This window comes from Pelodiscus sinensis, chromosome 4 (assembly GCF_052426305.1).
Source record: "Pelodiscus sinensis isolate ZL-2025 chromosome 4, ASM5242630v1, whole genome shotgun sequence".
Taxonomy (NCBI): Eukaryota; Metazoa; Chordata; order Testudines; family Trionychidae; genus Pelodiscus; species Pelodiscus sinensis.
In genome coordinates this window covers 124,550,603-124,564,440 of record NC_143055.1, presented here as the reverse complement: position 1 = coordinate 124,564,440, position 13,838 = coordinate 124,550,603, and the positions used below count along the sequence as shown (strand labels likewise).

The 13,838-nt window shown below is 46.0% G+C and overlaps 1 protein-coding gene across 4 annotated transcripts in view; it reads left to right on the top strand.

Annotated features, from left to right (window-relative positions):
• The window catches only part of GPAT3 (glycerol-3-phosphate acyltransferase 3), a 40,169-nt gene extending 26,657 nt beyond the window's left edge, over window positions 1-13,512 (top strand). For all 4 annotated transcript variants that reach the window (XM_006110882.5, XM_006110884.5, XM_025181976.3 and 1 more), the window contains 7 exons: window positions 2,190-2,283; window positions 3,969-4,084; window positions 4,784-4,839; window positions 5,679-5,764; window positions 7,291-7,419; window positions 8,012-8,091; window positions 12,416-13,512. In XM_006110882.5, the coding sequence (XP_006110944.3) occupies window positions 2,190-2,283; window positions 3,969-4,084; window positions 4,784-4,839; window positions 5,679-5,764; window positions 7,291-7,419; window positions 8,012-8,091; window positions 12,416-12,542 (688 nt within the window). In that variant the 3' untranslated portion in view covers window positions 12,543-13,512. The remainder of the gene's footprint in view (window positions 1-2,189; window positions 2,284-3,968; window positions 4,085-4,783; window positions 4,840-5,678; window positions 5,765-7,290; window positions 7,420-8,011; window positions 8,092-12,415) is intronic.
• Window positions 13,513-13,838: the final 326 nt, after the last annotated feature.

Genomic DNA, 13,838 nt, shown 5'->3' with positions numbered 1-13,838 from the left:
ATCTCCTGTGGGCTGGATCTAGCTCACCAAGTCTTTTGATCAAACATGCAGCCCACCCTGCCAAGACCCCGAGACAGACTCTCCGCCTGCTGCAGCCCCAAGCTGCTCAAAACAGCTGATGGCTCCTTCTTGGTGTGGTGTGCCTCAGGGGGAGAGGGTAGACTTCATGCGCTGCCCCAGCCCAATTATTGCAGCTCTCATTGGCCGGTTGGGTCCCCACCCTCCCTGTGCACACAGTGCAGAGAGACACGTGAAGGGAGCAAACAGCCATTTTGAGCAGACTAGGGCTATGGGTGCAGAGTCTGCTGTCTGGGTGCCGCCTACGTGTCCCAGCCTGCACCTGCCTCTGGCACTCCAACTCTCTGCCCCAGGTCACCAGCCAAACCCTTTGCACCCCCCTTCCCAGATCACAATTCTCTCCTACACTTCCTGCACTCCTCCATTTTCTCATGTACCCATACACCTCCTGGACCCTGCACCCCAATCCACTACCCCAGGTCATAACCCCCTCCTTCACCCAACCTCCATCCGAGACCCTACATCTCCTCCATGGAAGTCTGCTTTTCTGAAGTTCAAGGTGTGTATTTTACTACTCTCTTTTCTTCCTTTGGTCAGGATCCTGAAATCTATCATTTCATGATCAATGCTTCCCAGGTTGTCACCCACCTCTACTTCTCTTATTAGCTCCTCCCTGTTTGTGAGCAGCAGGTCAAGCTGTGCCCAGCCTCTGGTCAGATCCTGCAGCACTTGTACCAAGAAGTTATCCCCAACATTCTCCAAAATCTTCCTGGATTGCCTGTGTACTGCTGTATTGGTCTGCCAACAGATGTCAGAGTGATTGAAGTCCCCCAGGAGAACCAGGGCCTGTGATCTGGAAACTTCTCTCAGTTGTCCAGAGAAAGCCTCATCCACCTGATTTGGCAGCCTGTAGCAGACACCAACCGCATCACTGCTGTTGTTTACACCGCTAAACTTGACCTATAGACTCTCAACAGGCTTTTCTCCCTCTATATACCGGAGTTCTGAGCAATCATAGTGCTCTTACATACAGTGCAACTCCTCCTTTTCTCCCCTGCCTGTTCTTCCTGAACAGTTTATACCCTTCCATGACAATGCTCCAGTCATGCGAGTCATCCCACCAAGTCTCTGTTATCCCAATCAAATCGTCAGGACCCCCAATTCTTCCTGTTTTTTACCCAGGTTTCTTGCATTGGTGTGCAAATATCTTAGATAACCAGTTGATCACCCTACCCTCTGCATTCGAATAAAGGGTCCTCTTTGTTGCTCGTTCCTCTTTGCATTTCTTCCCGGTATCCGACTTCCCCACTCACCTCAGGGTTTTGGTCACCGTCCAACCTCACCAGGCTTGCAAGCCTGCCCGCGAAGATGCTCCTTCCTCTCTTGGTTAGGTGGATCCCATCTCTTCCTAACAATCCTTGTGCCCAGAACAGAGTCCCATGGTTGAAGAAACCAAAGCCCTCTCTGCGACACCACCTGCACAACCATGCATTTACTTCCTCAATTCGACGATCCCAGTCCTTTCCCTTCAACAGGGAGGATGGACAAGAACATCCCTTGCACTCCAAAATCTTTGATCCTTCTTCCCAACTCTACGTAATCTGCAGTAACCTGCTCAAGGTCCTCCTTGGCCGTATCGTTAGTTCCCACTTAGAGAAGCAGGAAGGGGTAGCGATCTGAAGGTTTGATCAGTTTTGTAAGCCTCTGTCACATCCTGAATTCAAGCTCCCGGTAAGCAGCACACCTCTTGAGAATCCAGGTCCGGACGGCAGATGGCTCAGTCCCTCTTAGGAGGAAGTCCCCGACCACCACCACCCTCCTTCTTTTGGGGGTGGTAGTCGTGGAACCGCTCATCAGTAAGTCAAGTCTGTAAATTGACAATGTGTTCACCAACAATTTTCTGTAGGTTAGAAAATAATCAAAACCGTATTGTAGCTTGCAGGTGCCAACAAAATTATTCTAAACTGCTGCTTTTACTATTCCACTGAAGTTCAGTGTCCCATGAATGAGTGTGAAACACTGAATATAATCAGCAGAATATTTATTAACCTTTTGAATGCAGTTTAATGTGTTTTGACATGGCTTGTCCAGCAGTCCAGGAAAATATTGTTAAGTAGGCATCATAGTTATGTTTTATACAGTTAAGTGACTCTTACTTCCTGTCATTGCAGGGAAAACCGACCGCAGAAAGGAGGTATATGTGTTGCCAACCACACGTCTCCAATAGATGTTTTAATTCTGACAAATGATGGATGCTATGCAATGGTATGATAAGTGAAAACTTGTGATGTTGATGTACATTAGTAGAGCTCAGGAGGGGACCACAGAAGTTTGTGACCTAAACTAGGGCCTGCCTCCAGATGCCTAGAATAAATCCGTGTCAGCAGCCTCCCACTCAGAAGTCGGAGATCCTTCCCTCAAATATTTCTAGAATGAACATGCATCCTGAGATCTCTGATAACCTGGCAGAAGCCGCTGAGTGTGTTTATAGTAACTTGGCCACTTGAGACAAGTGTAAATGAGAATCTGAACCACTGCGAAGTCAGAGAAATGGAACCTGTTGGATCACTTATTAAAAATGCATTTCTCTACCCAGCGTTGTTACGCCTCAGGTATGTCTACATGGCAAATGAAGGTGCCATTGTGGCATGGGTAGATGTATCTATGCAAGCTTTAGCCTTGCTAGTATTGGTAACAATAGTAGTGAAGATATGGCAGTATCCCTGGCAGCCCCAGTACAAGTCCACTAAGGACTCTGACACACACAGGTTGCTAGTCTGTGCTAGAGCCTATGCCACTGCATCTTTGTTAATTAACCATGTCAGCTAGATTAAAGCCTATCCATCCTGCAATTATACCGACATTTGTGGTGTGGACGTGCCCTAAGTTAATACGCGCTGCTCTAGAACTGAAGCTCTGCTTCCACTCCTTTTTCCAGGGTAAATAAATAAGGAGGCGTTTGGTCTGTGAGCAAGGTTTTGTGTGGCGCCAAAGTTGGCAGTTGGTGGCCAGTAGCGTTGTTGTGAATGCCCTGTTTGTAAAGTGCACCTGGGAATAGCTGGGCCGGCATAGACTGGCAATGGCTTGTGCAAACGCCGCATTGTAATAGAACAGAAGTTGCATATAGTGATAAAATGGAGATGGTCGTGATTAGGAACTAAGATTACTGCCGACTTTCATGAAGCGGGGCTAGCAGAAGCAGGGGCGGCCTGTGCCTATAGGCAAACGTGGCAGCTGCCTAGGGCGCCAAGTTAAATGGGGTGCCAAATTCCCTACCCTTTCCCCTTCTTCTTCCCCTTCCCCTTCTTGTAATGCCTGGTGTCAGCCCCGGAGGAGGAGCACGGTGGCTTCTCTGCGCCGCAGGAGGGGTGAGTTGGCGCCGCAGGAGGAGCGCAGGGAGTTGGCCCCGGGGGAGGCACACACCAGCTTCCCCTGCACCGCTGGAGGGGGGGGTTGGCCCTGGGAGAGGCCCGTGCATGGGGGTTCACTGCGCCCCAGGTGTGTGTGGGAGGGGGGGGGGTCAGCCCCGGGGGAGGAGGCTTATGGGGGTTTCCCTGCCCTGTATATATAAGGGGGAGGGAGAGCTCAGTGGTTTGAGCATTGGCCTGCTTAAACCCACGGTTGCGAGTTCAATCCTTGTGCAGGCCATTTAGGGATTTGGGGCAAAAATTTGTCAGGGATGGTACTTGGTCCTGCTGTGAAGGCAGGGGACTGGACTCGATGACCTTTCAAGGTCCCTTCCAGTTCTAGCAGATAGGCAATCTCCATTAATTTAAATTTAGAAGTATCTAGGAAGTGAATGCTTTTACTGGATTTTTTTTTTTTCCACATTGGAAAGCTCTAGCTTGGGAGAAACACAGCTCTATTTTTAAATAGACCTGACCCAGATGGACTTGCATTTTGCTAGGAGTGGGTTTTTTTTATTTATTTTTTTTTATTTGGGCTTGCAGGTTGGCCAGGCTCATGGGGGCCTAATGGGACTGATTCAGAGATCCACAGTCAAAGCTTGTCCCCATGTGTGGTTTGAACGCTCAGAAATGAAAGACCGCCACCTAGTGTTGAAAAGGTAAGGACTGGGCAGTCACTTGGCTGAGAGCTGTGACTCCTTTATCTTAACTTGGGAGGGGGGGAGAGTCTGAGGGGTCTATATCAGTCTATCCCAGTGGTCACCAACCAGTAGATCTTGGAGCCTCTGACAGGTGATCCTGACTGGTTTGGCCAGGAAGCTATTGAACACTGGCCCTTCAGGTGCCTCTCCGTCCATTGTCGAGCTGCTCCTGCCCTCTGCCTTGGAGCTGCCCCTTGGAAGCCTCCTGCTTGCTGTGCAGAGAGTGGGAGGGAGAAAGGGGGACACACTAGTGTGTGAGGGTGGTCCCCACCCCACACACACACACAATCGCCACCAAGCGAAGGGACTGGAGGGAGCTTGGCAATGCAAATCACGCATGCACGCTGTCTCTTGCAAACAAATTTTGACCTGTTCTACTTATTGCACTTAAAAAAAAAAAATCAGAACTGTTAGAGGTTAAACTCAAACACTGTCTCATATAGGCGCAAGCAAGAGACAGCAGAGAAATCCCTTGGAGAGAAGAGTAATCCACGAAATACTGTGTAGGACTAGAGGAATATTAAAGGGTCTAGAGAGAAAGATCTAAGCTCAAATGGACTCCTCTTATGAATTAGGCACAGATCTGTTACATTAAATATTTGTCTTTTGGTTTCTGTTGACTGTATTGCTTAAACATCCTTCTTTCTGCTTCTGCAGACTGAAAGAACACGTAGCAGATCAGAACAAACTGCCAATCTTAATTTTCCCAGAAGGTAAGAAACTCTCTCTCATTCCACTGGACTTAGTTCTCTTTTCTGTATTTGTTGCTCTCTGGCGCCTATTGCTAAAACCGATTTTTGTCCCACATTTGTAATGAGACCTCTAATGCCCCAGGTCCTCCAAAAATAGTGGGATAAAGGGGAAGAAGGGTGAAAGTTTTTCCCCACAAATGATTTAATTCAGGGGTCGAGAACCTCTTTTGGGTCAGGGGCTGCTGACCCACAGAAAATTGAGTCGGGGGCTGCACACAAGCGAGAAGCAAAACACCTGAACAGACACTGACATGGCCCCTGACTGAGGAGGAGAAAGACCTTCCCCACATTCCTCTTGCATACCAGAGCCTAGGGGGGCCCAGGCTGTTGGTCTTGTGTGCTCCAGCCTTGCAGGGGGGCAGCGGTGGGGCTGGAATACTAATGCAGGCTCCCTAATACTGGGGGAACGGGAACCCTGAGCTTCAGGGGCTGGATCCAGGCAGACCCCTGCTCTGACCTTCTCCCCCCTCCGCCCTCCCAGTTTAATCCTTACTCTCTGGTGCAGAGACAGCCTCTTGTGTCCCATGCATGGTCTCCCTGCTCTACCCTACCTCTTCATTCTCTCCCCTAAACCTCAACCCGACTTTTCTAGCACTGCAGGAAGGGGATCTCTGCCCCACTATTTTCTGACCTCTGATCCTGAGACTTGGACAAAGCACAGGGGTTGGAAAGACCGAGGTGCTTTTCCTGTTCGCCAGTGGCTGCTTGCTTTGCAAACAGGTATAATCCAGCTGGCTGACTCCATTAGAATCATAACCGAGGCTTCCTGACTGGAAACACTCTGATTTTCTTTTGTCCAGGCACTTGCATAAACAACACCTCAGTGATGATGTTTAAGAAAGGAAGCTTTGAAATAGGAGGGACCATCTACCCAGTTGCAATCAAGGTAAATAGAATAGCAATATGTCCAGACACTGCTGTTTACCTGCAGAAAAATCTGGCTCCTAAGTGGGATACGGATAAGAGTTGCTCAGTATGGGTACGTCGACACTACAGATAATGTTGAAGCAGCGGCAGTTGATCTTCCAGGGTTTGAATTAGCAGGTCTTGTGAAGATATGCTAATTTGAACTGAGGCACACTCCCGTCGATGCTGGTAATCCTGCTTCATGAAGGAGTGTTCTCCCTTCGACTTCCTGCAGTGTGGACAGCACCAAAAGTTGAGTTAAGCTACTTCAGCTTGAGCTATGCAATTAATGTTGCTGAAGTTGCGTAACTTAATTTGACCTTATCCCATAGTGTAGACATATTGGCTACGTCTACACTGGCCCCTTTTCCGGAAGGGGCATGTAAATTTCAGCAGTCGTCGTAGGGAAATCCGCGGGGGATTTAAATATCCCCCGCGGCATTTAAATAAAAATGTCCGCCGCTTTTTTCCGGCTTTTAAAAAAGCCGGAAAAGAGCGTCTAGACTGGCCCCGATCCTCCGGAAAAAGTGCCCTTTTCCGGAGGCTCTTATTCCTACTTTGAAGTAGGAATAAGATCCTCCGGAAAAGGGCACTTTTTCCGGAGGATCGGGGCCAGTCTAGACGCTCTTTTCCGGCTTTTTTAAAAGCCGGAAAAAAGCGGCGGACATTTTTATTTAAATGCCGCGGGGGATATTTAAATCCCCCGCGGATTTCCCTACGACGACTGCTGAAATTTACATGCCCCTTCCGGAAAAGGGGCCAGTGTAGACGTAGCCATTCTGATTGCCAGAAGCCCTGACGACAATGTCCTCTCTAATCATTTCTATCCTTGTGTGGAATAATTTTGTGCACCAAGGTATATGTGACTGCACTACCAGTAGAAACAGAAAACCTAGTGATTCAGTTTCTTTGGAGTTGTTCTAAGTGGAAACCTATTGGGTGGGGTGTTGGTGTTTGGCATTTCAATGTGTAAAAATGGAGCAAAAGTAGGCAGGGGGCGCTCTGACCAGCCCATCAATTAACAAGCCAATAAACAAATAAGGACATGGGTCTTGTAATCAAGGCTATATCTGATACCACTGAAAATATACTGTGTCTCGCTACGTGGAGATGCCAATGTGTAAAGTTTGCTAATATCCTCCTATACAGCCCTGTTTATGCAATTTGCATAGAGTGCTTTATAGCTTATTTCAAGTTTATTTTGAAATAGCTTATTTTGTAATTTGGCACCATCTATGCAGCATCAAATGTTGAAATAAGGGGTATTTCAGAATAGTGAGTTAACTCTCATGGAGCGAGGGTTACTGGGACATTGGAATAAGTCGCCTGTTATTTCAAAATCCATTTGAAATAACGGGTTGCTTCAATAGACGTGGACTCGCTATTTTGGGATACTTTTGGTATCCTGAAATAGCTCCACAGAAAGAGCTATTTTCCCCACTGGGGAAATTACTTTCATGTTCATTTATGCAGATGTACTGACTTTACTATTTTGCCCCTCTGTAGTATGACCCTCAGTTTGGAGATGCCTTCTGGAATAGCAGCAAATACGACATAGTGAGCTACCTACTGCGAATAATGACAAGTTGGGCCATTGTGTGCAACGTCTGGTACATGCCCCCGATGATCAGAGAGGTATCTTGGCATGTAGTTGGTTTGTATTTTAGGATGTAAAACAAGCTTGGTTCAGAGAATCCATCTTGAATTGAGCCTCCATCAAAGCCCTTAGTCCAATTGTTCTATTTATTAAATGTTGCATTTCCCAGTGTATTTAGTGGTTGAAAAGGGAGGCTGTTCCAGTGTCAGTCTGGGACTAAATTGCCTTTGTGCCATCAGTATGTAGACTACATAGTTGTACTTGCTGTTTGAGGATTTAATAAAAAAACTAATTTTCCAATCTGTCTGAGGGAAACTTTCTCCTTCTTGCCATCATTGCAAAGACAGCCAAATGTGGCACACAGTTTAGGTCTAAGATTAAATTTGAATGAAGTGTGATTTTTCCATTGAGGAATGGAAGGCTAAAACTAGACTGAGAACAAGCTTAATGTGTCAAAGATGCTTCACTTCCCACTTTGAACCCCACTCCGCCCAAACCTCCAAAGTAAACGGGATGAATCCTAATGTTCTGAAATGAAACTAAAGAATCTGAAGGACTTGTAGCATAGCTGCATGTGTTTAAAAAAAAAAAATCCCTAGGTGAACTGACTCTAATTTGTATCCCTTGCAGGAAGGAGAAGATGCTGTCCAGTTTGCCAACAGAGTGAAGTCAGCCATCGCTCACCGAGGAGGACTGACTGAGCTCCCTTGGTACGAAATGGGATTCTTCTTGGGCATAATGTGACATTCTTTCATACATGTCTTTGAGTCTTAAATGCTCTAGAACAGGGTTACTCAACACGTGGCCTGTTTGTTTGCAGCCTGCGGTGCAGTTTGGGTTTTTGTGGGGCTCAACACATGGCCTGTGGGTGGGATTCTTTGAACACGGCCTCCACTGGGAACATGCTGCACAACGGCGAGGCGTCTCCCAGGCGAGGTGAGCACTGAAAGACGCAAATGGACAGGCTGGCTGGAACAGATGGGTATATGGTGTCAGCATTTCTCTCCCCCAAGGAGGAGGTGCCTGGAGTGCCGGAGCATGGTGGGAAATGTTGGCTGCTTACCCTTGTGGGCAGAACCTGAAAGGTTCTGACTGGCTCACCCTGGCCACGTTTGGGTCTGGCGGCACGGCTGGGCAGCCCCGCCTCTGTTCTGCATAGAGTGACTGACTCCTTGCTGGGAATCCAGGATGTGGCTATGGGGCACCTGTCCTTTTTTCCAGCCTGACTCACCCAGCTCCCTGCCCACTGCAGGTTGGAGCGTTCTGGCTTGGCAACTTCTCTTTTTACAGTAAAATCACTCCAAGAAACACACAACCTGAAGCTTCAAACTAAACAACCCAAACACGGGTCTACAATTTTCGTTTTAATAAGCATTAAAATGGCAACCAAGGAGAGATGCTTGTTGGATGAACACAAGGTTTTCAACCCTGTTTGGGAGATGGAATTCACTTTTGCAGAGAGAAATGGAAAACCAATGTGTCTTTGTCGAGACTGCCGCTGCGTTCAAGAAAACAAACCTGCAATGGCACCATGAATCTTGGCACTCTGAGTTCAAAGACTTGTATCCACCTGACAGCAATTTAAGAAAAACAAAGATACCTTCCTTACTGGAAGGTTACCATACTCAACAAGATGTGTTCCGTTTGCAAGTTAAAGACAGTGATGCCATTACAGAAACCTCCTTCAAAATGCTTGGCACATTGCAAAATGAAAGAGACCTTTCACTGAAGGTGAATTGATGAGCAGTGCTGCTTGGACTGCAGCGAATCACTTTTTGCAGAATTTAAAAAACAGAGGATCTAGTTAAACAAATATCAAAACTGCAAGTATCTGATTCAACTGCAGTAAGACAAACTGAAAGCATTTCAGGTGGTCTGTTTTCTAAAGTGCTAAAAGACATCAAGAGCACTGAGTATTTCAGTCTGGCAATGGACAGGTCTGAACGATCAGTAGATTCATTGCAGCTCATAATCTGGGTGCGTTTCTTCAATGGCAGAAAGCATGTTGAAGAAATGCTTATTCTGCTACCTTTGATGGGTCAAACTGGGGAGAGGACGTTGACTCTGCGCTGATGGCATTTTTTGAAGGACCAGGAAAATGCATTGATTTGAAGAAGCTTACTTTGGTAACAACTGATGGCACTCCCTCTGTGGTTGGAAAAGGGGCTAATGTCTTTGCTGAAGAAAAATCCCGTTTCTAGATTTCTTTTCATCCCACTGCATTCTAAACCAAGAACAGCTATGCAACAAACTGAAGAGAGGATTTCTCAAGAGCGCAGTGGATAGTGTCACAAAAATCATCAACTTCATTGTTGCAAGTGTCTTGAAACAGACAATTTCGAGCTTTAGTTGAGGAGTACGAAACAGTCTGGTGACTTGGCAATGCTTGCAGAAGTTAGATGGCTGAGTCGAAGCAAAGTGTTAGATCGGTTTATGGATCTACTGCCTGCTGTACCAGTGTCTTTGGAGGCAAGGGATTGCCAGGATTTACATTTGTTTTATAGACAGACATTCCTGCTAAACGTGGCTTTTCTTACTGATATGACATGCCACTTAAATGCTCTCAATCTTAAACTTCTAGGCAAAGAAAAAACCCTGCCTTCTCTGTGTGATGGTTCTTCATTTGAAACACAAACTGGCCTTTTTTGCAGAGCCGCTTCATGAGAGACTTAACTCACTTTCCCATCCTCAACTCACAAGTGACACAGCAGAGTGAGCATGCATCTTTTTTTTTGCCTGATTTTTTTTTTAAGAGTACATCTCAGAGCTGAGAACCAAATTTTCTTCTCGTTTTCTAGATATCCGATCCCTGAAGACGGTTCTTGAATTTACTGAAAATCCATTTTCAGTTGAGGTAAAGGCAGTCTCACCTTCAGCAGTGTTGAGAGGGCCACATCTGAAGAGATGATAGAACTGCAAAACCATAGTTTTCTAAAAGCTAGGCAGAAGGAAGAGGAGGACATTGAAACATTTTGGATGGCTTGTGTACAGGAAGACATGTACTCTGCATTACTGAAACGTACCAAAAAAAGTGTTAACTTGCTCTGGGTCTACATATGTCTGTGAAAGTTCATTCTCCTCCATGGGAATCGAGTGAAAACTGCGCACGTCTTACTGACAGACATGTGACCGACTGTCTCCGTGCTGCTACAACAGGATACAAGCCTGATGTGAAACAGCCGGTGAAAAGTTTGCAGACACAATCTTCACACTGATTGTACATCTGCTCCAGTAAATTCCAGTACTGTATTGGCAGTTTTTGTTTGATTTGTTAAAATTGTGAAGCCAAAACAAAAAAGTAGTCAATATCATGGTCTTCTGTTGACATGCGTTTTAGTAGTTAAACTCCTGGACTGTTGTTGTTCATTAAAAGTGCAGTATTGCATTTTAGTAGCAGCAGAACTGACTTAAATGTGGCCTGCATGTTGTGTAATCTTCCCTTAATCTTTGTATTCAAGCCTGTCAGTGTGAAAAGCTATTTGCATATATATTTGCATGTATATGCAACTGTTGTATCATGCAAGCAAGGTAGTAACAAACTTCAACAGGCCTTTATTTATCAAGGGTGAAACCTCTTTACAAAGCTGCTGCTGCTCCCCTCTGTAGCTCTCACTCAGGCCTGGCCCATCTCCTCCCCCCTCCCTGTTTCCTGTGCTTCCAGATTCCTAACAGCCAGTGCTCCCAGTTCTAATAATTACAAGCAGCATCTAAAACACCACAGCAACCACACTTAAGTTGTGGCCCTCGGCATGTGCTGTGAGTTTCATTGTGGCCCCTGGGGCTTCCAAAGTTGAGTAGCCCTGATCTAGAATGTAGTTGAGACTCTCTAAACCAGGGTTTCCCAACCTATGGGTCGGGACCCAAATATGGGTCAGCATTACATTTCAAAAGGGTCGCCAAGTGTCTTCCCCAGGTGGCTCTGGCCCCTCCTTTTCCCCACATTTTTGAACTGCCTTGGGTCACTAAGTCTTCCTGAATTGTCAAAATGGGTCCCCATTTGGAAAAGGTTGGGAACTGCTGCTCTAAACTGTCTAGGAGACTTAAGCACTTCCTGGACTCTGACTGTCTCATCCTATGGGATATTTAACTTAAATGATCTTAGTCAGGAGAAGGTAGATTAAGAGGGACTTGGCTATTCGGGCACCTCCATATAAAAGGGTTTTTTATGTAGTCCTAGGATGACAGTACAGAGCCTTTGAACAATGAGTTTTGGGTAAAAGTTTCTCCAAAGCCCAGAACAGTCTTTGCCATTCAACTAGAAACATGTAGAGGTGATGTGAGCAAAGCTGAGCCTAGGACCCAATTCTGCAGGGCTCCTACCCATTGAGCACTCTGCCTCAGTATGGGTGTGTCTAGACTACAGGGTTTTGTCTTTTGGACTTTTGTTGACAAAACTATACCTGTGTCTACACTGCCGCTGAGTTCTGTCGACATAATATCGACAGAATTCAGCAGTTTTGTCGACGTCTGTAAACCTCATTCTACAAGGAATAACGCCTTTTGTTAATGGAGTTCTGTCGACAGAAGGCGTTATTGCATCTGCACTGTCCTTTGTGTCTACACTCTCATGTCGACAAAGCGGCTTGCTTTGTTGACAGAACTGGATGTAGTCTAGACGCTCTTTGTTGACAGTATCTGTCGACAAAACTTCTGTCAACAAAAGTCTGCAGTCTAGATGTACCCTTAGAGTCTGTAGTACTCCAAGAGCGTGTAGTGCTATACAGTGGCCCATGTTTAGAAAATTCCAGAGCAAGGCCCTGAGAGCAATCAAAATGCACAAGTGAATTCAGGGCCCTACAGAGCCAAGGAGGATGGGAAGTGAAATTCAAGTAACGAGGGACAAATGAGATCTCCATGCAAGCACTACCGTCACACTGAAGTCTAGATGAATCTCACCAGGTTAAAGGGGTGCATATCTTTAGGGGCTTTGGCCCAGATCATCAAAAGCATTTAGGGGCTCAACTCTGATTTCACTTTTTTTCTGGGGGTTGAAATAAACCTTTAAGTGCATCCTTTTTGTCTTCTGTGCTCCAGGGATGGAGGTCTGAAAAGGGCCAAAGTCAAAGACACTTTCAAGGAGGAGCAGCAGAAAAACTACAGCAAGATGATAGTAGGAAATGGACCAACAGGAAATCTATCGATGGGAGCGGAATCCGACTGAATCCCGACTTTTCCAGTCAAGCGTCTCAGGACTAGCCCTTATAGGAATACCATGGGTTTTGCACTTAGAAAAACCAAACCTATTCTAATGTGTGTGCATATCCTTTATGTGGGATGGGGCAGAACATCCACACGGGGCAAAATTTTGTTATGTATTTTTCTTGCAAGCATGATGTTCTACTGAATTGCAGCTATAGATATCATGGGATAGAACTTTAGCCCTACTTAAAACTAGGGGAAGAAAGTGCAATTTTTTAAAATCAGTATTCTCCCTTGAATCTCCAAAAGGGATGCACATACCGGGAGTCTGGTCTGTCAGTTTACTGTGTATGAAAATAATGCTTTTTGCTACAGTCACCTGGGAACTGTAAAGAAACTTACTTGCTGAACAGCTACTTTCTCTCCTGCTCAGAGAGGCTGGCTGTCTTGTTAGACAGTTCTTAGCTAATCTTGGGCAGTCTTGGTTCTGTCCTGATGCAGATTTGTTTGTATTTCTATGTATGCGAGGTAAGAAGGTGAATGACCGAGAGAGGGCCAATCGTAACCGCATCCCCTTCAAACCCAGCCAGGACCTCAGATGGCCTCTAAACATAGAACTGCCTCTTTGAAACTGATACCTGAAGATATTTAGGAGGTTGTACACAGGATCCAATCCCTTAGCTACCGTGCGTCTCCAGATTGGAAACAGGAAAGGGGAGAGATGATTGGGGCCTTCACTGAAAAAACGGATTCCTCTGTACTGTAGCAGATGTAATTTTATGATGAGTGCAGTCACTTTTTTTAGAATGCTGATAGCTTAAAAATTCTGTGGGGGATCAGCTACCACAGCAAGCTTGCTCATGGCTGGGCTAGCAATATCCACTACAAACAGGACTTGTAAGTCACTGTCAGTAAAAGAAATGGCCTGTTGGGAATGTCCATGCACTGAAGCATTATTGTAAAAGAGGAAATAAATTCTATATTTCTAATGAGTCTCTTGTGATGGTATTTTTCCTCTAACTTACTCTTTTTGGCTTCTATTTCCCCTTTTGTTGGGTATTAGCTTGTCCACAACGGGACATGGACACTGCAACAGCCAGTTTCTAGGCACCTAGCCATCCAGTGGGATCCATAAACACTGAATTAGTCATCCAGGCTTCCTAGACAATGCCCAAGGAGGAAAAAGGCCTAAGAATAAGGGATCCACAAAAGCCAGCCTGCTAGGTGGGCAGTCACTGAAGCTAGCCAATGGCTGATGCTAAAGAGATGTGTGGCCTAAACCCAGCACCTCTCAGAACATTTGGCAGTATCTCTACTC